Raw genomic sequence first — 25796 nt, forward strand, 5'->3', positions numbered from 1 at the left:
TGCTTTTCTCACTGTATCATTACTCCCTGCCACCTAACAGCATTGATCTTCCTCTCGTTACCGATTTCATCACTCATCTCGATTCACCTTACATTTTCCCATCTACTGCACAGTAGTCCTACTGTCTCAACAGGCCTCCCAATGTCTTCAGCACGATCCAGAGTAGCCCTGGATCAGAAGATAATCAGCATTTGTCGAACTAACCAAATACTTTGTGTTGTGACGTCTTCTGCACTTCATCCTCATCTCATCATCCCCTAATATTATGATCATGGTTAAAGGCCATGATTTTCTGCAGCTCTTCCAGTCAATACCAGAGCTGAAAATTGATGCTTTCCCCCTAATGTTGTTATGATTTTGAAATAAAAATAAAGATATGATAAATAAATTAAACCTAACTTGTCCCATCTATCTTTCTCCTCTCCAGAGATTTCCTTTATTCCCCATCCCCTAATAAAGGGCATGTCCCTTTGGGCGGGGCTAGTCGTGCGCGGCTAGCAAAAAAAAAAAAAATACTTCTTTATGAAAGCAAGAGGCCTGCTACCCATAGATGGGTAAAGGCCGTAAATAAAATTTAAACTTCAAATGAAACTGAGGTAGCTCGCAGATAATGGCTGATATAAAAGCACGTTTTATAATAGCGGGTGTAATAGCTGATGTAAAACGCACTTGATTGGGCCGTGTAGCTAAGTGGAAAGCGTGTGTGACTGTAATTCTAAGGGTCTTTTGTTCGAGTCCTAGTCTGGATTAAGTTACTTTTTTGAAAGGAATTAAATATTGTAAATGACTTTCGCGATTGATACTGAAAGAGATTTATCCCGTAAAGTGAGAAAAACCCAAAACAGACACAGGGGGCAGAGGGAAAGACGCAGAATGTTTATCCTTAAGCGTTAAAATTTAAATTATCCCCATGTTTTTTCGCTCTTTCCTTTCCCTTTTTCCTTCTTTTCTCATTTTGTTTAGCTTTCCATACTTTTTCGGTCTCTGCGTGATGCGTATTGCTATTTTCGTTTTCTTTGCATTAATTTATATATATATATTTGAACTTAATGTGGATAGAATTTCTGCAGATTTATCTCGTGGTTGTTTCTCCAAATGATGCTCTCTGATAGTAATACTGTTTCCTCCAAGTGGAGGAGTATCCTGGCATATTATGTTTCCGGGTATGTATTTGCTGTCATGTTGGTTGTCCAACTATCAGGCACACAGTTAAACTATTCTGCTACTGGAAAACCTATCATTTCTTATATATATCCAACATCCACGGTCTAATGTTCGTGGCTGTGCATAATAGCTTGCGTTAGACAACTTTTGACAAGCATCCCTCTGCCTTTTGCACTGGCGGATCCAAGGGGGGGGGCGGAGGGGGCGACCGCCCCCCCCCAAAAGGTCTGTTTTTTACTTCTTGTATTTATCGTTGGAAAATAAAAATATGGTCTTTTCCCGACCGATTCAATCTGTGTGACAAGCCTAGGAGATTCTAATCAAAATGTGTGGTACTTAATGCAGACACATTTGAAGTGTTAATACTTCTGTCCCTAGTTCCTTGAGGCGGTCACATAAGCCCCACAGGAGCAAGAATGTGATTCATTCGTTGGGTGAACAGTTGTAGGAAGGAGGGTGAGACGGTTCACTCTTTAAACTAAAAAGGTATATTTTAAAATTGTGTTCTAGAAAAAGGACATGGAAATGGAAATCGGGTCCCGAGACTTCAAGTACTTTTACCTTGAATAAAGAGAAATATAGAATCTTCAGCACTCCTTACCGAAAAACTCTCTGAATCTGAGACTTTTCGGTTGGTTACGTCGATTGTCAAATGCGATGCTTTACAGAACGAGAACTAGAGTTTAAAGTTAGATCTGAACTACTGTAGTGCGTTCGATGCTCACTCACCGGGAATCAAACTATATAACCTCATGTATCAAAGATACGTTCGCTAGCTACTACATCAACAGAGAGAGCCGTGACTTTTGGGGTTCAACACGGAAACATTAGGAAGGAACCAGGGATTCATTGTGACTTTTAATGGCACTTAATCTTTTCTTGGGAAATAACACAAGCTACAAGCTGTTATATAAAAGACGAAGTCCTGAGTGAATAACTGATCGCACAGGCCAAACCGCTGAAGCTAAAAACTTGGAATTCGGGCAGCAGATAAGAGTTTTTGACGTAATGTGTCACTAGGGAAGGATTTCTTGGAATTCGAAGAAAGAAAGGGGTGGTCATCTCTCCGAATCCCTTAAGGATGCCCATATGTCGGGATCCCTTAAGGTTAGAGACATGAATGTTGATAGTTTATTTTTTCATTTTAAATAAACATGTATTTGAGCGTTTTTGTTACTTAACATAGAAGGGAAGGAAAAGATTTGGGGTGGTTCACTAAAATGCCTTTCGAGGTGTTTAATTTCATGACAGAGTTTTAGCTCAATCCAGTTCTATATGAAAGACAGAAGGAAGAACGCGAAATATTCTGCCACAGTAGCACGTAGGAGCATTTGCTATTTCCTGCGAGGCCGTATGTAGAGCAAATTGTGGGTTTGGGGGCGAAGCCCTACCTAGGCGAAGGCAAGTAAAACACAATTACTTGTTGTAAGCATAGCTATAATTATATTATGTTTGTAAAAACTGCATTTAAGAAATTACCTAATAGAGCCAATTTCCAACTCAGTGTTCCTAGTCTGGTCTAATGCTTTTTCTCTTTACATATTGAATTATACCACTGCAAAAGCGGTGTAGTAGCACAAAATACCCTATACAGAGCATCAGCCGAAAGAACATTTTCAACACTAAAAAGTTGAAGGCATAGCTACGATCTCGGATGAGTGCAGATTGAATTAGCGGCCTGGCACTACTGTATACGCACCGAGACAAACGTAGACTACGATTGTGTCATCGACAGATTTGCCAGTAACAAGAAAGGACGTAGATTTGAGTTTGTGCTGTAACTTTCACAGAGATGGACTGCAAAGTGACTAAGGCCGTTGTGTGGTTTCCGCCCGTCGTGGTTTTTGCCGTAATTATTTTCAACTCGTGGGTATTCCCCAAAAGTCATCAGTCTGAGTATAAAGTTGAACTGCTTGGACGTATCTGAATCGCAAACAAAATCAAGAAAGATGAACGAACTCGAAAGTTTTTGAAATTGCTTTTTTCAAAAATCTTTAACTAACAAAAGGGCACAACTACGATCGTAAAAAAAATGTGTACCGGTATATAGGCTATATTATATTTTTAATGAACAGTTATATATTATACATGTGACATTTGTTTGTTTAACGTTCCACGGTTGTGCCAGGACAGCTAAATAAGGCGTGGGCCTACTGATTATAGTGGAATCCGAACCACTATTTTCGTTCAACTGCACCCTCATCGGGAATCAAACCCGGGGTCACGCGCACCAAAGGCAAGCGTATTAGCCATTAGACCAAACGGGGTCCATATTATATCTGAGATGAAAGGAAACCAACAAGTTTTATGTACTTTATTCTCTCTTGGTAATTTCGTTTAAAGGTGAGAATTTTTCAAAATTAAATTTTCATTTTTTTTCAAATATCTGATATTGTCAAATAATATCGCCAGTCGGTATGTTTTAGGAAATATAGTTTGTGTGCTGTGATGAACGGAAACACCACTTTGGTTTTACATTTGTGATCTTTCGTTCATTTTGTTGTAGGCTTTGTTAATCTTTCAGTTTTTTTCTATTTATACATTATAATGGCTTATATTGTGATTCTACATAATTTTAATTCAAATTTTAATTCATGTAAAATTTATAAACATTTCGTGCTAGATCTGACAAAATTTCTGTTGAGTTTCGGGTAAGAGAAAGTTTATTATTGATATTTTTGTTATTACATTATTTACAGTACTTTATTGAATAAATTCTGCATTTACCTTCGTAGTGGTTTATATGGTTAAGGAGTATTGCAATATATTATATTTATATAGGATTTATATTCATAAATCATTTCCTTACATGCTACTGATGTAGTTCAACTTCAAACCGTCGCTCTGGGTTACTCTTAGTAGTACAGTACAAGGTTTAAATACAGTGAGGATTAGTATTATGTATTAGGAAGTGTATCTATTTCATTCTCCTGTACTTGATCTGTGCCCTTGAGTGCGCAGGTCGTATTTTTAAGGCAAAAACCATAACATTCTTTTTTGGGGGGAAAGCCACGAAATTCATGTTCGGGCAATCACTATCACTGGGAATAATCACAGAGCCACTAAACATCCTTGGAGTTCAGTTTGAATATTATACTTTTTTATTTTAAATTTTCAATTTTTGAAATCTGATACAAGCAGAAATGAAAGCAATCTGTAAAGATTCCTCTCCCATATTCTGGACAATTTGGAACTGTATGCCATATACTATTGAACATTACTTTATAATTAATTATTGTATTATTTTTACTACCAAGAAATGTACAATCATGTTCAAAATTATTGTCTCATATCTATAAATATGTTGTTGTAGGAATATAATTTCATAACGAATTCATCCGGTATTTCTTATAATGTTAGTATGTGCATAATCGGCAAAGACATGTAGGGGGCAAATTTCATGTCAAACGAACAGTAAATAAGAACAATAAAACGAAAATAAAACTTCCTTGTCCATTTAGCAACATTTTGTTTTACTCATTCTAATAATACGTATTTATAATTCTTTTCCTGTAAAATTTACCACAAATATATAGTAGACCTATCAGTATCAAAAGTACCCTGCAAAATCATTATCAAATTATATTCGTACAAGAAGACAGTTATAGATATGCGACAATCATTGTGAACATGAGTGTACATAGAAATATCATAATGTATTTTGTTATTTTAGGCAGTTGGCTAGACAAACATTGCAGTGACGATTGTCCTGGTATCGCCCAGTGGGGATCCAGAAAGGGGGCACAGAGCTCGCGCACCCCTCCATGAAGAGTAAAAAATATAAATTAGTCCCTAATGAAGCGCTTGTTCAAAGGCTATGGGAAAGAAAAAAAAGTGTTAAAATTTCTCTCAAAAGGAAGATTCTTAGTGCGTTTTCCACTCGTTGCAGATTATTTATGCATTTCCAGTTCATGGTAATCCTAGATTCTCCCGTCTTTAAAAACATGGCTTTCCTCAATGTCGCCTCCAGAAAGGCGGAGATAAATGCGTATTATGAAGCAGTGCAGTCCACATTTACAGTTAGCGAACCAAATATATATTTAAAAAAAAAGCCTCAAATTAATTTTTCAGACCTACGTCCCTCCCCTCAAATTATCCTGGAACCGCCCCGGTATCGACTGTTTCCAATTAACTGCTAATAGTCATAGCGTACCTTTTGAAATGCTTTCAAACATTCTTTGTATAAAGAACATGTTTCTGTATTTTTTTTACACCCTTGCACCCTTTTACTTTGGGCCCTGGAGCAACTGCTTCACTCGCTCCATCGTAGTTATGTAGCAAAGAAGTACGTATTAAGAGTACAATTCTAGTTAAGTTGAGATAAAGTCCAATAATTCCCAACCGGAATGGCCGAATAGGTTCAAACCTGGAGCTCCAGATATGTTTTTGCTTCTTTGAATATTAACAACATAAAGTTTATTGTCATATGTTATTATATTCTTGCATCCTATATGCTTTCTTCCATTGGAATAATCAACTCTACATGAAACAAAATTAAAAAGGAATTGACAGTTCCAAACCACACGGAAATTTCAGCTGAGAAGTGAAGCTATGTCACGAGGGTGTCCCGACAAAACGTACCAGCGACAAAACGTACCACTTGAATTTTCGCGACAAAACGTACCACTTTTGACGACCTGTCATAAATGAAAACCTGTTATGGATTAATTAAAGCATTTCTGACATGTATTTTACGACAAAACGTACCACTTATATAAATTACAACCTGTCTTGGACTAATTAAAACAATTCGCATATTTAATCCGCGACAAAACGTACCACTTCAAGCATTTTCTTTTTGCAGCGTGTTCACAGATTATTCTCCAGATCGAACAAACTTCTCTTAAAGGTTCTGTACGTGACAAACGTAACATTAAACACGTTTATCAGCGAGTAAGAGAACACGAGTCTTCCAAAATACATTAGACCAATGTGGGTGCTTACATATCTAACAAAAGAGAACATAATGTTAAGAAACTGCTTCCTCATGAACAGGTAAAACAACGGCAGTATAAGGTTGAGAAGAACAGACAGGTAATGTATCGAGTTGTCAAAGTGCAGAAACTCATTGGTAAAAGAGGGCTCATTTACAGAGGAAATGTAGCAGCCTATAAACTGAAAGATACAGCTATAGAAAATAGATCATGAAACTTTTTGGATATTATTCCTTTCTTAAGCAAATTTGATCTTCCGCTTAAAAGTAATTTAGATAAGGTCACCGAGAAGAGTCATATACGAGGAAGTAAGCAGGATAGTGGTCGCATAACTTTTACTAAACACGGTGAATTATGTTTTGAATGATATCAGCACACTTGTCAGAGAAGATACTTCGAAAGAAGTCTCTCAAGCTTCAATATTTTCTGTTCTATTAGACACTACTCAAGATATAGTAGTTTCAGGCCAGTGCTCTGTTGTTTTACGGTATGTTGTTAAAATGGTTGTTAAACAAAGTATTGTTGTCATTGTAAAATGCATATCTACCACAGGCCAGTATCCTTGCGGTTTACTGCTGGAAATTCTGCAGAAGTTGAACCTTGATATTAAGAAGTGTATTTGAAATTCAATAGATGGTTCAAGTAACATGCAAGGACAATATTCGGATTTTTTCAATTCACCTATGATCAGTTACACGCGTGATTCAGTTGATTTTGAGTTTAACGGCCCTTTTAGCAGCGAGGCTATATGAGACGGGACATACTGATTTACGGAAAATCCGAAGCACATGAGCTCCCGCCAGAATCGAACCCAGGTCTCCCACGACAAAGGCGTATGCGCTAACCGCTTAACCACGAAAGAACTCAGTTACACGTGTGGTGTTACGCTCATATACTCAATCATGCGATATGTGATCTGAAAAAAAATTGCATTGATTCTGTGTCGTTGTTCTGCTGAATGACTGTGCGATATTTATGCGTGAGTCTTATCAGCGAATGGACATTTGGAAGATCAAATGTTAACAAAGGCGTCTTACAGTTATTGCGGAAACAAGATGGTGGAAAACACACTGTTTTTCAGAAAAAGTTTGGTCATTTTTCGAATCCAGAAAGTGCTTTGTATACAGAGTTGACCATAATAATTAAGAAAATTCCTTCTACAGAAAATATCAAGCCAAAAGCTAGGTGTAAAGTGAAAGAATTAATAAAAGATCTTTTCAAGTTCAAAACAACTCGGACAGCACAAATGTTCCTTAAGATATTTCAAGTGACGACCTCTCTGTCAAACTCTCTCCAAATAGAAGGTGCTGCTAGTGTAGTCCTATCGGATGGTGCAGACTACTCTGTTCCAAGTGAAAGAGTAGAGATATGATTTTGAATCCGTTAAGAATGCAGCATTAAGCTTTGCAGAATGGGACAATAACAAATTTGAAGACTTAGAACATGATTTCTTTCTTTTTTTTTTTTCTATTGACCTATCGACAATTCGCCTTCAGAGATGGACAAAGATTTTCCTGTGAATATGAAGATGAAGCTGCTTCTATCTAATGACCAGGTACTGCATCGACGCATTCAACACAATATTGGACATGGTAGTTTCGAGTATTTCTTCAAGATTCAAGAAGCAATGTACTTTATGGATTATTTAGACCCCAGACACTTCAACCAAGTAACAGAACTTCCAGACGTGCCTTTCGATAAACTTACATATTTTCTGAAAAACTTCAGTAAAGAAGTTTCCAAGGATACTATAAATGTATTCTCTTGGACTTTTGAAGGACGTGGATATCCTTGAAAGTCGGTCTTGATGACGAGCACAAACGAAAAAAAAATGATTGTGCTGATGGTGCAAGTGATTCAGAATTAGGAGAACATACATTTGTTTACAAGGAAAGCGAATGCAAAACGTGTTGCAAAATTGTCCAATGTGCTGCTTTTTAATTTTGCAGAATTGTAAATTTTGCAGTAATACTTATCCAGGTTTTCAGCATACAAATTTTTATTGACTTTGCCCGTAACTCAGGCAACATGTGAAAGAAATTTTTCAAAACTGAAATAAACTGAAATACATTAAAAATAGGCTAACGAGTAACATGTCTCAGGAACATTTGAAAACATTTATGTTGATGTCTATTGAAATAGATTTATTAAAAAATATTTCGAATGCAAAAGTGATAGACACTGTAGCATCAAACACTAGTACACTAAAACATCTGCTAATTTTGTAATATAGTATACGTTCTCCTTGAACTTCATATAATATTTTGAACAATTCAGAATAATATACTGATGAAAGAATATCAGGTTTTAATTGTCAATTTTTAATACTATTGACTTACTGTAGAAAGAAAATTGTGCAACTTGATTTGTGACATTGAGATGGTGGTGGCCCTTGTGGGAGAAAGCGCCCGCGCCCCTCTAATAATACCTATCCGTCCCTGGTCCAAAGCCTGGATGAAGTGTGATGGAAATCAGCAAATATTAAAGTATTGCATATGCAAGATTCTTGCTGGTCTTGGTCTGGAGAGAATCTTGCAGGTATGGTCTTGGTGTTGCGAGAATCTTGCAGGCATGGTCTTAGTCTTAGGCTTAGTCCTAGTCTTGGTCTTGCATCGGTACTTTTCTCACCATCAATCTGTTCAACTTTTAACCTTATTTTGGCCGATATATATACCGTCCTATCAAGTGGTACGTTTTGTCGCCTGACATTATTTCATGGCTGATTGGAAGACTCTTCGCAATAGTCCTCCAAGCAAGTGGTACGTTTTGTCGCTTTTCATTATATAAAGTGTTTTTAGAAGACCCTTCACAAGCATCCCTCAGGGTAAGTGGTACGTTTTGTCGGTGGTACGTTTTGTCGCTAGTACGTTTTGTCGCGTATTCGTCACGAGGCTATTGGATTCATCGAGAAAGCATCCAATCACAAACGTTATGATTACAGTTGCAAGTGGAGTGTTTCTGTAGAAAGAGACATCATCACAATGTTGCCATTTTGTAACGCATGTTCAAAAGTGTTTTTGTAATTCGAGGTGGAATGAGTACAGCATAGTACTTGCAGAGTGGCAACAGTGTAACAGGTGTGTCTCCAAATGTCGATTAGGGTGGAGCGAAGAAATGAAATTTTCGAGTATCGAATTCTAATAATGCTGAAAAGTTGCGCATTCGCATGCTAATCAATGGAAAAATAACGAAAAAATCACACTTTGGATCTTCAGTTCCCGTAAACGACCTAAATTAACAAAAAAATACCTTTATACGAAAGAATCAGATTTTTGAGTATCGAATTCTAAGAGGGCTCAAAAGTTGCTGTTTGCATGCTAATCAATGGAAAGGTAAAGAAAACAAATCACACTTCTGATCTTCAGTGCGCGCAAAGGGCCTAAAATTAAAAAAAAAAATGACAGAAAACACCAAAATTTACCTTTATGCAAAAAAAATCAAATTTTTGAGTATCAAATCCTAAAAGGGCTCAAAAGTTGAATATTTGCGTGTTAATCAATGGGACAATAACGAAAATAATCACACTTTGGATCCTCAGTTCGCGCAAACGGCCTATTTTTTTTAAGTGAAACAATATACGAAAATTTACCTTTACGCAAGGAATATGTAGATTACTTTTTTATTTATATAGCGTCTAAGTTTTTTTTTTATTTTAGTTGTGTGAGGACATGTTTATTAATGATTCGTTAATGTGAGTGATTTGATACATTTTATTTTCATAATGATTTTGCAGGTCTTCGTCCATTTGACAACGTTTTTTGTTTGTTTGTTTGTTTTCCCTCATGAAACGCCCCAGAACTCCCTACGAGGAGGTAGCTAGAATTCGAGTTGCACACATATCCTACTAAACTTTTCTACCAATTAGAGTGTTCTAAATTATGTTTATTTAGTCAAGGACGTTGTCTTAAATTAGTTCCTTAATCAAATTTTGGAATTGTAATCAAAGTTGTTCTAATGTAGCCATCTCTGCTTTCTTGTCCGTACACTTTTCCTCCAGACCCTGTGACAAGTTTGACACATCTTTCAACTTCCTGAGTTTCCCATGAAACATTTAAGACATGGAAATCATGAGCAGATTTGTCATGCATAAATGAAAAGATAGTTTATGTTGTCAAGCTTTGGAGCACTCGAGAGGGCGACTGCTTATATTTTCTCCAATCTATCAGCTTACTGTAGTCCATGGCATCAAAGTTTATTGAACTTTCGACAAAAGTTGTAACAGATTTCAACTTAGAATCTTGATTTCTTGCCTCTAGCACTCTCCCGTAACCCAACTCTCGTACGTGTTGTCTCTCATACACTGCCATAGCTAACAATATGTTCTTTGGACGACAGAAGAACGCGTTTCTCTAAATTGCATGATCGCTAATTCTTTTAATGTTGTTTGGCAAATTTCTAATTGTTTGATCTACCTTCAAAATATGTTTAGATCCATATTTCACTGCCTGATATTTTTTTTATAGGAGAGTTCAGTAGGATGCGGGTGGAGCTCGAATTTCAGCCACCTCCGAGTGATGAGTTCTGGGCTATTTTATGAAAAGAAAAGAAGGAAAATGTTTAGAAATGGGCGTAGAGCTGAAGAATCATTATGAAAATAAAATGTATAAAATCAATCACATTAACGAATTATTAACTAGTATGCTCTCACGTATCTAAAATAAAGTACTTAGATGCAAAATAAATAAAAACGTAATCTGTATGTTTCTTTCTTAAAGGTAAATTTTAGTTTTTTTTTTTTTTTTTGTCATTTTTTTTTCAAACTTTAGGCCATTTGCTCGAACTGAAGGTCCGAAGTGTGATATTTTATTTATTTTTTTCCATTGATTAGCATGCAAATACCCAACCTTTCAGCCCTATTAGAATTGGATACTCAAAAATCTGATTCTTTCGCGTAAAGGTTTATTTGTTTATTTATTTTTTTTGAGGGGGGGGGGTATTTTTCACACTTTAGGTCGTTTGCGCGAACTGAAGATCCAAAGTGTGATTTTTTTCTGTTGATTAGCATGCGAATGCTCAAATTTTGAGCCCTGTTAGAATTCGATACTCGAAAATTTGATTGTTTCGCTCCACCCTAATGCCAATTCGTTTCTTATTTTGATTTGAGTATAGTACGCACACTCTTTACAATATCCAAGATTACTTAAATTTGATTTAAAATATAGCATTTGACATAATTATTTCTCAAATAGCAGTCTTTATATATACTAGGAAGTTTTTGTAACCAAATATTAGGCAATTTATCCATGTAAAACTCCCAGTTTACACACGCGCAATTCTCAACAAAATACAAGTATACTAAGGTTAGTAGGTGCACATGTATTAAGTAAGCTAATGTAAGTAAATGTGCTCTTCAGTAATTAATCATTTTTCGTGTCATTACATTGCGTTGAATCAACAGTAAAGGATATAAAAAGAAGCAAGTATCAACATAATAAGATGATTTACTTCGTCGTAAAACGAACGCAGAATAAAGTACCAGCTGACATGCGAAGAGCCTTTGCAGAACGAAAAAGTTGACAAATTCAGCGGGTGGTCACGCTACTCCTGTAACTTGATTGTTTGCCTGTGCGCTAATAAGTGCCATTTGATATCGTCTGAAGACAGTCAAAGTGGGCTCTTAACTGTTGTCATATTTTGTCCACGTAGAGACATTACTTTCCTGCTTCAGTCAATATCCACATTCACCCTCGCTTCGCTTACACGTATTAGGAAAAAAAAGAAAAAAATGTCCTTTCTGTAAAGTATGCCAACAAAATTGTTGGTTTATCATCATTGAAACATCTCCAGAACAAACTGGAAACAATGAATGACAAAAAGATTGCAAACCAAAGATACGCAGAACAATAACGGCCTACTTTTTTTTTCCTTTTTTATTGCTGGGTTAACATGTGATCGTTCAAATAGAAGAAAGCTCGAATAATCATGAGATGAATACAGATACAATGTGAGATGACGTTATAAAAAAAGACAACACAAAAACAAAGTTTTTAAGAATGTCGGATGGAGCACGTATGAACACACCCTTTTTCTGATATCATCACCTATCTAGTTCTTAAGAGATTGCAAAATGCGGTTAATGAAAAAGGTCCAAGTGAGAATGAGAATATTATTTATCTAATCTATTTTCTACAATAGATTTAGCAATATGCATATTCAACAGTAATATGCAAAGGTATACAATAATTACGATTTAATTTCTCGTTTGAACCAAACAAATAAATAAAATGTTTACTTCAATTCTTCCAAGATCCGCACTCTAATGTTACTGGTATTACAATTCTCTCTATGTATTTTAACTCTAACCCTACTCACAAAATTACAGCATACGTTTAAAAAAACGCACATATGTAAATTATTAATATTGATTTCGAAAGCTGAGACTGAAAAATTAATGCACATTGTTTCGTCCATTAGTGTGGCCAAATTATTTCACAGCTTAAATTTAAAATACTGTCTGGGTCTTATAGTTGCATAGTTAAATGGTTAATGATGACCAAATAAGCCCAAACAATTAATTTGTTTCATTCCATTCAAAAAAAAAATATATTAAATTTAATTGTACTGAAGTGTGATTGTTGACTTTTACAAATAACAAGTTCCACAATTGTGTGCAGTGTTAACCAGAATTGTACATTGGGATGGAGAGGACGGGGAGACTGGTTGTCCAAAAGGAATATATATATATATATATATATATATATATATATATATATATATATATATATATATATATATATATATATATATATCCATCTATATATTGCGTGTTTGGTTGCTTTACAAGAAAAACATATATGCAGGACGATTCTGTTAATTCTATCAAGTCTGAGTTTATTTCATGTCAATTCAACCGCCCATGACACTCATCGACAACGATATCATAATATTTTGGCTGTAGTTTTCTATTTACTAATAAGGAAATATGGCAAATTTTACAAGTTTTGGCTGCCGTGTTTCGAAGATAGATCCCGTAAAATTTTGTCAGCTATCTGTAACAGCTGTGAGTGTTACTAAGTGCACAGTGACAAAAAAGTAAACATAGGAAACGGATGAAGATGACTAGAGCCAAAATTTTATTTTATTAGTTTAATGTACCTTGTAGCACTATATCAATTGTTACTTGTGGGATTACGCAACTTAGTTATAGAAATACAGATGGTAAACTAATTAAATTAGTGAGAAAAAAAAACAATTGAATATATAAAGTACGAAAATCAAATGACGTAGCTTCAATATAGTCCATTTATTGCATTTAAGTTTAAAAAGTCATCATTATTAGATAAAAAATGGTTTGGAGAAATAAGAGGTTCCTGTTACGGAAAAGAATTTTATAATACAGTAAAATTCAAAAGTTTTTGGACACCTTTTATTTTATAAGCTGAGAGGAAACTATGAAATATCTTACTGGAAAATGCTAGTAGAGTGAGAGCTACAACTTGTACAGTACATGGCGGTAATGCTCGTTATACTAAAATCAGGCATCTTGAACGCAAGTTCGAAATTTCAAATGAGAAGGGATACATGCCACATTTTAAGTAACACTTGCCTGATGTCAGTAATCCAAAAGTCCAATTGTTTATTTTATACAGTATGTTATATGGTTTCCACTTTATGAACAATTAAATATGGTTTCCGCTTTATGAAAATAGCCTACCAAAGGCACGCTACCGCACATTTTCTATGTAATGGTCATCTCGTTTAATCCACAATAGTTGTCACCCTAGCCACTCTTACTGCGTATGAAGAAGAAAATCCAGTCAAATGCCATGCACGTGCTGAATGCTTTCCCTAAAACGCAACGATTCTCAGCATACGTATGGACGGTCATTCCAATAAACCAAAGCGACCACTTTTCTGAGAATTTTACATTGAATCGTTCATGCACGCCAACACAAAAGTGGGGAGGGAACTCACTGTGTTGAAAATAAGAATGAAAGTGGCCGTCTTGGTTCAGAAGGCTGTACAACACAGTACAAGAATTACACGAATTTCTTAATTGATGCTGCGATAAACAATACTCTTAAAATTTAAATTGCAAATAGTCATTTATACACTTAGTTATTGCAAGATAACTTGTTGATGGTACTGATGAAATATTAAAGCTAATTTGCGAAGCCCTCTTAAAGAACGATCAATATCAGCAACAACAACATGTACAAATTCTGTAAGGGGACAATAAAATAAATTGAAGTTTTCTTTACACCAAAGGAAGACATGATGGTATTAGGTGCGGAATTGGGTGAGATATTTCATCAAGCAGTAACAATTCCAGGCTCAATTTGTGGTATCTATCAGTTAATAAAATTAATGCAGGACAAAATGCTAATACATATTACACAAACACTTCAGAATTTGATTTGCAACATGGACTCAGTGATAGTAGTTTACGCGTAGATTCTTATTGGGTCTTTGATTGGATTTGCTCAGTACTGGATTTGGTGAAAAAGTAATCTCTGACGAAGAATGTAACTGTAAAATTTATTAATTCGCATGATCCAACACTGTCATATTATTGTCATCACACTGGTTCCTGTAAGATGTTCTTTCAAAGTCAATGTGAAATATGTGTTTGCATTATCATATCAACTTGATAAATAATCAAATGATCTTGTCCTTGTCCTGGTATATTGATCAAACATACGATATATATATGTTCACTATATAAATCTATACGGAGCATACGTTATCCATATCCATATGTTACATACGTACTGCAGTTTTCCTGTTTAGAAGTTACGTCATACCGCTGCAGGATGTCTGCATTCTAGCAGAGTTCTGTATATTACACTGTACACATACGTATGCTACATACGCCAGCTATATGTTACATACGTCAATATGTATGTAAGATCCTGACTGCCTATATACAGATGAAAACGTATGGAAAATATGTGCAAAGCATACGCTTTCAGTTATACGTTTGCTGTAGGATGTTAGATATTGTTGTACGTTAAGTCCGAAATCTACAGGATTTGCGCATGTAACTTACGCTTTTACGTACGCCACATGCGTTTTATTCTATGTGCTTGGAGTAGTTCTAGAAAAAAAAAGAAACTTGGCACGCATATTACTTGTAGTATGGAAAATAGTATTGTCTAGGTACGACCACTCTAGCACACCTACGGGGGTCAGAGGAAAAGACACATAAACAATTGTTGAAAACGAACGTAGTCTCGAGTTCATAACTTTGTGTTCATGAGCTGATTAGTGACAGTTCCTATGTTTTTTAAGTTCAAATTCAGCTCCCTAGAGAGTAAACTACCATCTAGCACACTTAGAGGAATAGAAAGGACTTATAATCGAAAGTGACCAATGTTGGTGTCGAATCCATAGTTTTGGAATAGCTTAGATAAACAGTGACACACTTGATGCCCAACTTAAACTTCCATTAGGACTCCCACATGGGGTGAAATGGCGAGATATAAAAAAAAAATGAAAACAATCGATATGAGTGTCCGAGTGCCACATCATTAGTTTTCAGAATCGTTAAATTAATTGGTGGCAGTCCTAATACTGTTTAGTACAAGTTCAACCCCCAGTGGGAACAAGATCTCTGTAGTATTTCTAGGCGAAGAGGAAAGGGGAAATATAATAATAATAATAATAATAATAATAATAATAATAATAATAATAATAATAATAATAATAATAATAATAATAATAATAATAATAAGAAGAAGAAGAAGAAGAAGAAGAGACAGAAAAAGCAATATTACCTGAGTTGATATTGAGTTTAACATCCCGTTCAGCAGCCAGGCTATATGAAACGTGAACCTACTAATGAAGGTGGAATCCGAACCACATGAACTCCCACCGGGAATCGAACCTGGACCTCCTATCCAAAAAAAGATATTAGCGCCGAACTTACAATTTTCCGGGTCGTTTAAAGACTGTTACTCTCGGCGTGATTCAAGTTAAAGTTCAGCTCCCATTAGCACCCTGAGGAGTAAAATGGTGACATGTAAAATAAAAGAAAATGGCTTATACTAGTGTTGAGTACATAGTTTTTAGGGTCCCTTAGTTAACTGATGACAGTTTCCATTATTTGTAAGTTCAATTTCAGCTTCCAGTAGGGGTATGACCTCCTAGCAAACCTAGGGCAAGTGGAAGGGGTAACATAAACATGATCGAAAACGACAAGTATTAGTGTTGAGTTCATATATATATATATATATATATATATATATATATATATATATATATATATATATATATATATATATATATATATATATATATATATATATACAGTGGCGGATCTAGGATATGATCAAGGGAGGGGCTAAAGCATATTTTGGCGTTTTATCCAGTGTAAAGCAGGATTGAAGCCCATTTTATCCAGTGTATACCTGAGCGTCAAGGGGGGGCTATAGCCCCCCTTGGATCCGCCACTGTATATATATATATATATTTGGTGGGGATCATTGAGATGAATAACGAGACACCCGACGTCGTTTAATTCAAGTTCATCCCCCATTAGTGTCCTTTGGGGTGCTGAGATGAAAAAATGACAATAAAAAAGACCGATATTAGTCTCGAGTCCACAGTTTTCCGGGTCCCTATAATCAAAATCGACGATATTAGTGTCATATCCATACTTTTCGATATTTCTGAGATTAATAATTGCACTTCCGATAGCGTTGAAGTCCAAGTTTAGCGCCCAATAAAACTGGGGTTGACAAAGGTGAAAGATAATTTGTCTTAAATAACTGAGATTAGTGTTGAATCCACAGTTTGGGCTCGTCTAAGTATTAGAACATAATGGTGTTATTTAATGTAAGGCATTGCTTGCACATCTGTACAGGATGGTCCGGAAGCGGGCGTACACCTAATCGGTGTTTTCCAACGGTTTAAGTTTTGCCCACATTTGTTTGGTAACATTGATTGGCATTGTCTGGTAGCATTGCTTGGCATTGTCTAGCCACATTGCTATACATGCTAATTTGTTTTCTACTATTTTCTGCTTGGTAACAGTTATTACATGTATCAAACGTTTCCTGGCCGTTGGATTGGAAGAGGTTTTTCATTTTCACCAGCTCCCTTTGCCTGGCCTCCAAGAAGTCACGACCTGACGACACCAGACATGCTCTCTATGGTTTCATAAAGCAACAAATAAGAAACACTCGATCTCACATAACACAGGATTTACAAGCAGCTTTGGAACACGCCTTCACCCTCGTGACTCCAGAATATCTCCGCAAAAAATCTGCGAGAACTTGGCGCAGAATTCATCTGCGTTACGACATGGATGGTGATCATACCGATATTTATGACTCTTAAGACTCTTAAGACTTCAAGGTAATTGTGTACAGAGATTCTACTATAAATAACACTATAGACCTACTGTTGGAACTAAAGAGGTACACTCACTTCCGGAATACCCTGTATATATTCGGATGTATGTGTGTAAATGCATATTTTCGCGTAGCTCTGAAACGTCTAAAGTTATTTTAACCAAACTTGGTAGACTTATGTATTTCAATCTTAGAAAAAAAATGCCTGTTGGAAGGTGCGACATGCATAAATAATGCAAAATTGCTGATATTAGTAGGTAAACCGTTGTTTTCTGGGTTGCTGAAATGAATTATGATGCTCCCAGTGTCGTTTAAGTCCAAATTCATCCCCAACGGCAGAGGGGGGGGGGGGAAATAAAATGTCAAAAGTTATTTGGATTTGTCTGTGTTGAATTCATAGTTTTGGGAGGGAGGTCGGGAATATATCTGACCTGTTTGAAATGGCTTTTGGATGGTAGTTAGTACCTACTTTAAGCTGGGTTTTGCAATCATACCAATTTGATTAAGAGTCCCTATCACTGCGAAATTAAAATACCGCTAATTTTACAGTAATTATGTGATATCTTCAAATAGATAAAAGATAATCGAAAAGTGGATCAAGACCTCCCTAGACGATGTTATTTGGCATGACATACCATTATCACGAGTCACCTAGTAGCTTTCCGTTTGCAGTTATTTAGAAACGCGAAAATAAATGCCGATTTTCTAAATGTCTGGAAATCGAAAGTAGATAAACGAGTCATGATAACGGCATCTCAAGCAGAATAATATTGTCTAGGGAGGTATTGTTCCACTTTTCGATTATCATTTATCTATTTGAAGATATCACATAATTACTGTAAAATTAGCGGTATTTTAATTTCGCAGTGATGAAGCCTCTTAAAGGCGTATTCTGCGGAGGTAGGTTGTTTCAATATCTATGCCAAAAGTATAATAACTTCAGTGATTTTCTCCATACGTTTCCACTGAAATGACTATTTCAACGGAGAGCGGGATTCAAATGTTTCCCATCAAATGAAGAAGGTAGAAACTTGAAATTCGGACAGTGTATAACATTTAAGACGGAATGTTTCACTAATACTTTTTTTCTTTTGAAATTTCACATGGAAGATGGTTGCAATAAGATCTCCATATCTTGGAATCTCATAAGACTAGGTACGTCAAATATGACTTGGACTTTTGTTCGGCCGCATTTCATTATTCTTTTGTTTTGTATTTGGCAACACTGGAGAATTTATAGTGCTTTATAAGTGTCAACGTGGCGTGTGTGACTGCATAGTGTGTAGTTGCTTATGTATAGCAATTAGTGTATTTAGTTGTGTGTTTACAATATAATAAATAGTATATTGTGCAACGAACTTTGTGTTCAAAATAATACAGTCCACGAACATTAAAGTGGTCCTCCGGGCCGGATTTTGTTCCAGTTGTGCATGTGTGTGGTTTGCGAACTTGTGGCGCAGTATCTTCATTTTGTAGTGCATTGTCAAAGTGGTGCAGAATTATAACAATGGAAGAACTCATAGGTAAGAAAACTGTCCTGAAACGTGAAGTGACTAGGTTAACACATAAAGTGAACGAGAATAAAGACAAGCCTAATTTCAGTATCAAGCTGTACATTGAACGTGCTACGCAATTACATGGCGATTGCACAGAGCTCATTACAAAGTTCATTTCTGTGGGTGGTGAAAGTGAGTTTGCAACATATGACGGAGAATTTAATGAAGTGCAAAATAAGTTGGACTCTGTCTTAGAAATTTTGTACAATATGCAGTCACCTAATACTGAACAGGTAAATACATCTAATAAACAGTGCACAGATGTAAAGTTGCCAGACTTAGAACTTCCTACATTTTGTGGTAGAGTGCAAGATTGGCTATCGTTTCGTGACTTATTTGTTGCTGCTGTTCATAATAACAATCGGTTAGGAAAGTCTCAAAAGTTGCAGTATTTGAAGACAGCTGTATCAGGAGAACCTGCTGTATTGTTGCAGTCTATTTCCATATCTGATGATAACTATAAAGTAGCATGGGAGTTACTTAAATCAAGATATGAAGACGTGAGGGAGCTAGCAAATCATATTTTGAGCAAGTTGATTACTCAACCAGCTGTGAAGAATGAGTCATCAGGTGAGTTACGAAGATTGGTTGACAATAGTGTTCAGTGTGTGTGTGAACTTAAATCCTTGGGCCTTCCAGTGGAACATTGGGATGTGATTTTAATTTACCATGTGGGTGAGAAGCTAGATAAGAACACCAGAAAACAATGGGAGCTTTCATTGAAGAAAAACGAACAACCAACTTTCGACCAGCTGAAAGAGTTCATATTACAACGTGCCAAAGCGTTAGCTGCAGTGAGTGCAAGGTCACCGGCAGACACGTCTGCTTTAAAAACAAACAAAAAGAGCAACACGTTAGTGCATCATTCAAGTCCAATTGTGTCATGTATCATGTGTAAAAATAACCACAAGCTATATAAGTGTCAAAAGTTCATAAATATGTCAGTGAATGATAGGCATAGTTTTGTGAAAAAGAATTTGCTTTGTTTCAATTGTTTGACATTAAATTGTTCCGTGAATAAGTGTAGTGTGAAGCAGGGTTGCCACACTTGCAACAAAAAACATCATACTTTATTGCATTTTGAAAAGAAGGATAAAGTAGATCAAGTCAATTGTTCTCATTCTATAAATCAAAAACTAATTCCTCAGGTGTTGTTGTCCACCGCTGTCATAAATATCAAAGATAATGCAAATAAGTTGATACAATTTCGTGCACTTATCGACTGTGGTAGTGAATTATCGTTTGTAACTGAACGCTGCGTTCAGAAATTACGCATAAACAAAGAGAAAATAAACATGAGCATATCAGGTGTTACTGGTTCTAACGTTGGAAATTCTCATGCAATAGTTGATTTGTGTTTTCAGTCATTGTACAGTAATAATAATATTCATACTAAAGCAATAGTAGTCCCAAGAATCACAAGTAACTTACCCAGAGTAACTATTCAAAATATAGGTAATTGGGAAATTGTGAAACAAGTAAACTTAGCTGATCCACAGTTTAATAAAAGCGGCCCTATTGATGTGTTGTTAGGTGCTGATGTTTTCCCATTATTGTTGCTCAGTGGGAGACACGTAGGTACGAATGGAGCTCCGTCTGCCATTGAAACGGTGTTAGGTTGGGTATTGTGTGGTCAGATTAACTTAACGAATAACACATCAAGTGTTCAGTCATATTTTGTTTCTGTTGATCTCAATAAAACATTGCAAAGATTTTGGGAAGTAGAAGAGTTGCCAACTGTACAACATTTATCCGTTGAAGAGCAAACATGTGAGCAGTATTTTGCTGAAACTTACAAACGTGATGTTGATGGCAAATACATTGTAAAATTGCCTTTTAAAGAAAATGTTGAGCCTCTAGGTGTATCACGGGACACAGCAGTAAAGCGATTATGCCAGATGGAACGTAAGTTACAGAAAGATCCTGATTTATGTAAACAATATTGTGATTTCATGAAGGAGTACTTAGACTTAGGTCACATGGAAAAAATTCCTGATGTAGAACTTGATAAGCTTGTATCTGAATCTTATTATCTGCCGCATCATTGTGTCTTAAATGAAAGTAGTTCTACCACTAAATTGCGGGTTGTATTTGATGGTAGTGCTAAAACTAGCAGTGGAGTATCTCTCAATGACAACTTAATGGTAGGTCCAAAATTACAAGATGATATTATCCCATTAATATTAAGGTTCAGAACGCATTCTATTGCAATGTGTGCTGATATAGCAAAAATGTACCGACAAGTTAAGGTAGATCAAACTGATTCTGATTACCAGAGAATAATGTGGAGAGAAACAGTTGACCAACCTATTAGTGATTTTAGATTGTTAACTGTTACTTATGGAACCAGTTCGGCTCCGTATCTGGCTGTAAAGTGTTTGCAACAGTTAGCTGTAGATGAAGGTTATTGTTATCCCAGAGCTGCAGAATTAGTCATGAATGATTTCTTTGTTGATAATTTAGTTTCAGGTGCAGCTGATAGTAGTGAGGCAATGGCATTGTACTCAGAATTAACAGCATTATTACACAAAGGTGGTTTCGAATTAAGAAAATGGTCTACTAACGACATGAATGTGCTAAATAGTATACCTTCTCACTTAAGAGAAACTCAGTCGTTAATTTGTTTTAATGAAGATGAGAATGTAAAAGCTTTAGGTATACAGTGGAATCCATGAAGTGATTCATTTTCATTTTCTATTGTTGTTCCCAGTTATAAGTCAATAATGACAAAACGAATGTTACTATCTGATATTGCAAAATTGTATGATCCGCTTGGTTGGTTATCTCCAGTATCCATTGTTGCAAAATTGTTGCTACAATCATTATGGAAATTAAAAATTTAATGGGATGACGTACTTCCGAATGATATTGCTCACTCGTGGGAAGTATATTGTCAAGAATTGCCATTGTTGAGACAGATTAAGATCAAAAGGTGTATTTCTTCTGAAAATATTGTGAAATATGATCTAATTGGGTTCTCAGATGCTAGTGAAAAGGCGTATGCTGCAGTAGCATATGTACGTTGTATAGATACATCTGAAAATGTGCAAGTATACCTGATTGCTGCAAAGACCAAAGTTGCCCCTATAAAGCAAATATCAATACCTAGGTTAGAATTGTGTGCTGCAGTATTGTTATGTAGATTAGTCAATACGGTCATTAAGGCAATGTTAATCAAGTTTGAACAGGTTGTCTGTTACACAGATTCTACTATTGTGTTAGCATGGCTTTCTTCATGTCCGAGTAAATGGAAAACATTTGTGGCTAACCGGGTATCTGAGATCCAACAATCAATTTTTATTAAATGGGCGCACACATCGAGCAAAGACAACCCAGCTGATTGTAGTTCTCGTGGTTTGAATCCGTCACAATTAGAGTCTTATTCACTATGGTGGAATGGACCAAAGTGGTTGATGGAATCAGAGTTACCTATTGTAAATATTAATTGCAAAAAGCTAGATTCTGTTCAATGTGAGCAAAAGTCTTCAACTGTTAACATGCACATTAAGGTTGACTGTACAATAGTAGATAAATTTTCATCATTATCTAAGTTAGTTCGTGTTACTGCTTGGTGTAAAAGATTTATTAGGAATAGTAAAGGTAAACAGGAGTTAAAATGTAGTGGACCATTAACTACAAAGGAGTTGTCAAATGCATTAATGCATTGGATAAAACAAGCTCAAGAATCTGAATATCCACTTGAGATAAAATACTTACGTATGAAAAAACCTTTGCCTTATAATAGCAAACTATTGTGTTTAAATCCATTTCTTTATGAAAATGATGTCATGAGAGTTGGAGGCCGCTTGCAAAATGCTAATGTAACATATGATTTCAAATATCCTATCTTACTTCCAAACCATGCTAGAATTACAGAACTTCTTGTAAAATCTGAACATATAAAGCATCTTCATGCAGGTTCACAGTTACTTTTATCTGTTTTGCAACAAAAGTTTTGGATTATTGGTGGTCGTGACTTTGTAAGGAAGATTGTAAAAAGTTGTGTAACATGTCACAAACAGTCAAGTGTAACAGCCTCCCAATTAATGGGTCAACTTCCTGTTGGTAGAGTAACACCAACTCGTCCATTTTTGCATTGCGGTTTAGATTATGCTGGTCCACTAATGTTAAAAAATATGAAAAGTCGAAATTCAAAATTGTTCAAAGGTTATGTAGCACTCTTCATTTGTTTCAGTGTCAAAGCAATCCATTTAGAATTGGTAAGTGATGCTTCAACAGAGTCATTTATTGCAGCTTTGAAACGTTTTATAGCTAGAAGGGGAAAACCTACTGATATTTACAGTGATTGTGGTTCAAATTTCATAGGTGCAAACAGAGAATTAAAATCCTTACTGAAACTTGTAACGAATGGTGATTCAAAAGAGTCTGTATGTAATTACCTCAGTATGCAATCTATAAATTGGCATTTTAATCCACCATCCTCACCTCACTTTGGAGGCATATGGGAAGCTGGTGTAAAGTCTGTCAAGTACCACTTGAGATGTGTAGTTGGTAACACTGTACTCACATTTGAAGAAATGTATACAGTTTTGTGTCAGATTGAAGCATGTTTAAATTCTAGACCATTAACTGCTCTATCTTCTGATCCTAATGACTATCAGGTATTAACTCCTGGTCATTTTTTAATTCATGATGCATTAGTAGCAATACCTGAACCAAATTTGTGTGAATTAAAAATCAATCATTTGTCACGCTGGCAATTAACTCAAAGATTGGTCCAACATTTTTGGAACCGTTGGCAAACAGAATATTTGTCTCGGCTGCAACAAAGGCCAAAGTGGTGGTGTAAACGTGCTAATATCAAGATCAATGATTTAGTATTAGTGAAGGAAGATAAGACATCTCCTCAACATTGGAATTTAGCAAGAGTAGTTGCTGTTCATCCTGGTGTAGATAATATTGTTAGAATTGTTACTATTAAAACTAGCAAAGGTGTCTTCAAACGACCAATTGTAAAAATTTCTCCTCTTCCATTTAATGAAGAATAATATGTAGAATGTGTAGTGTAGAGTAATGTGTAGAATTATATGTAGTGTTGAAATGATATTTCAAGGTGGGCGGTATGTTCGGCCGCATTTCATTATTCTTTTGTTTTGTATTTGGCAACACTGGAGAATTTATAGTGCTTTATAAGTGTCAACGTGGCGTGTGTGACTGCATAGTGTGTAGTTGCTTATGTATAGCAATTAGTGTATTTAGTTGTGTGTTTACAATATAATAAATAGTATATTGTGCAACGAACTTTGTGTTCAAAATAATACAGTCCACGAACAACTTTTCTTTTGAAACAAAAACATTTGTCAACGTTTTCTGATATTTATTTCAGAAGGGAAGACAAAAGGAGGACAGAAAAAGCGGTGAGGGTCGCAAGTATTATAACAATATGTCCATATCTCGGGACACTTTACGGATGGACATATTAAATTCGATGTTTTGTGTTTCAGCGTGTCTTGGTGCTTAACATGGAATGGAAGAAATGGCCGTGGTGGTGATATACTAACATTGTGAGATATCCATACAAGATATTATAATTTCGTACGTGACTTCGAGTTTAGACGAGTTACTATGAAAGATACAGAAGATGAAACGAAAACTATTGCACGCAATAACACGCAAATCATTAGCTAGTTTAAAATAGGCCTATATAATTAACTTTAAGAGCATTGAAGATTAATACTTGTACATGTATTACACATGGGCGGAGTTATGGGGGGCATGGGGGCATTGTCCCCCCAACTTTTTGACAAAAAAATAAAAGTCCCATTTGTAAGATCATTCAATTCTCATTTGTGTTTACCGTGCCCCCCAACAGACAAAAGGTCTGTCCCCAGCACACAATTCCTAACTCCACTCATGGTATTACAGGAAAATATTGATTAGCAACGATTTCTTTTCAACTTTTTTTTCCTTTTTTTTCTTTTTTCTTCTTTCTTTAATCATCTTTCATTTATCGGAAATAATACTTATTGTGCTTATTTCTTATAGGATTAGGTGTTTTCATGTGCAAAGTGCAAGTATGAGTAATTTTGAATAGAGATCAGTTCTTTAAAATGAGGAAACTATTTATGAGTATTCTTTACCAATGGAATGGAAAGTCGAAGTTTTCGGTTTAGATCGGAAAGTACACAAATAATAATAATAATAATAATAATAATAATAATAATAATAATAATAATAATAATAATAATAAAGACTTGTAAATATTTCTACAATATTCCCTCCGTCTCTTTTTAACAATTGTCTCATTTTATACGCCTGTTCATAACCAAAAGGAAAATAATAATAATAAAAAAGTTATAATTGTGTGCTTGCCTTTCGAATCTAGATCTAAAATTATTCTTGCAATATTCGACTTCCGATCTGAATCAACCAATTGTTATTTGTTGTGAAATTTGACCAATTAATTACATCATTAAGAGTTAGCAAGTTAGGTGCTAGACTTGTTGATTTCAGTTTTAGCTAAATCGCTTCTTGATGTTGGTAGCGCAAACAATATGGAAAACATATCTAGAAGTAAAACGTCAAATTTCAAGTTTGTTTTGATAAATAAGCTTATGACCTATCAACGGCGTCGCGACAGGAACGCGAGAAGGGGAATCGCAATCTGATATTGACCCCAGGAAATGACAGAATTACTTGATACAGCAGTAGAAATTCCTTTGGCACTAACCCATATAGTGATTTAGGGTAATTATCATAGATGTTGTATTATGCAACCCAACAATGCACCCATGCATTGCTAGTTACGTACAATATATTACAACTATAAACTTCAGTGTCGAGGAAAATAAAAGAGTTTGACTACTATTTCTCAAGAACAATTCAAT

The 25796-nt window shown here is 35.6% G+C and overlaps 2 protein-coding genes across 2 annotated transcripts; both read left to right on the forward strand.

Annotated features, from left to right (window-relative positions):
• The first annotated feature begins 18899 nt into the window (after positions 1–18899).
• Positions 18900–21623, forward strand: LOC145687272 (uncharacterized). Its single transcript, XM_081760746.1, has one exon. The coding sequence runs from the start codon at positions 18900–18902 to the stop codon at positions 21621–21623; it is 2724 nt and encodes a 907-aa protein (XP_081616872.1).
• Positions 21624–22115: 492 nt separating this feature from the next.
• Positions 22116–23957, forward strand: LOC145687273 (uncharacterized). The gene has a single exon (XM_081760747.1). The coding sequence runs from the start codon at positions 22116–22118 to the stop codon at positions 23955–23957; it is 1842 nt and encodes a 613-aa protein (XP_081616873.1).
• The last annotated feature ends 1839 nt before the right edge of the window (positions 23958–25796 follow it).

The sequence above is a fragment of the Thermobia domestica genome, chromosome 6 (assembly GCF_964235325.1).
Source record: "Thermobia domestica chromosome 6, izTheDome1.hap1.1, whole genome shotgun sequence".
NCBI classification, from domain to species: Eukaryota; Metazoa; Arthropoda; class Insecta; order Zygentoma; family Lepismatidae; genus Thermobia; species Thermobia domestica.

What these genes read in the sequence shown, in the direction of transcription:
- LOC145687272 (XM_081760746.1), top strand. Translation starts at nt 18,900, where the DNA reads ATGGAAGAACTCATAGGTAAGAAAACTGTCCTGAAACGTGAAGTGACT.
- LOC145687273 (XM_081760747.1), top strand. Translation starts at nt 22,116, where the DNA reads ATGTTAATCAAGTTTGAACAGGTTGTCTGTTACACAGATTCTACTATT.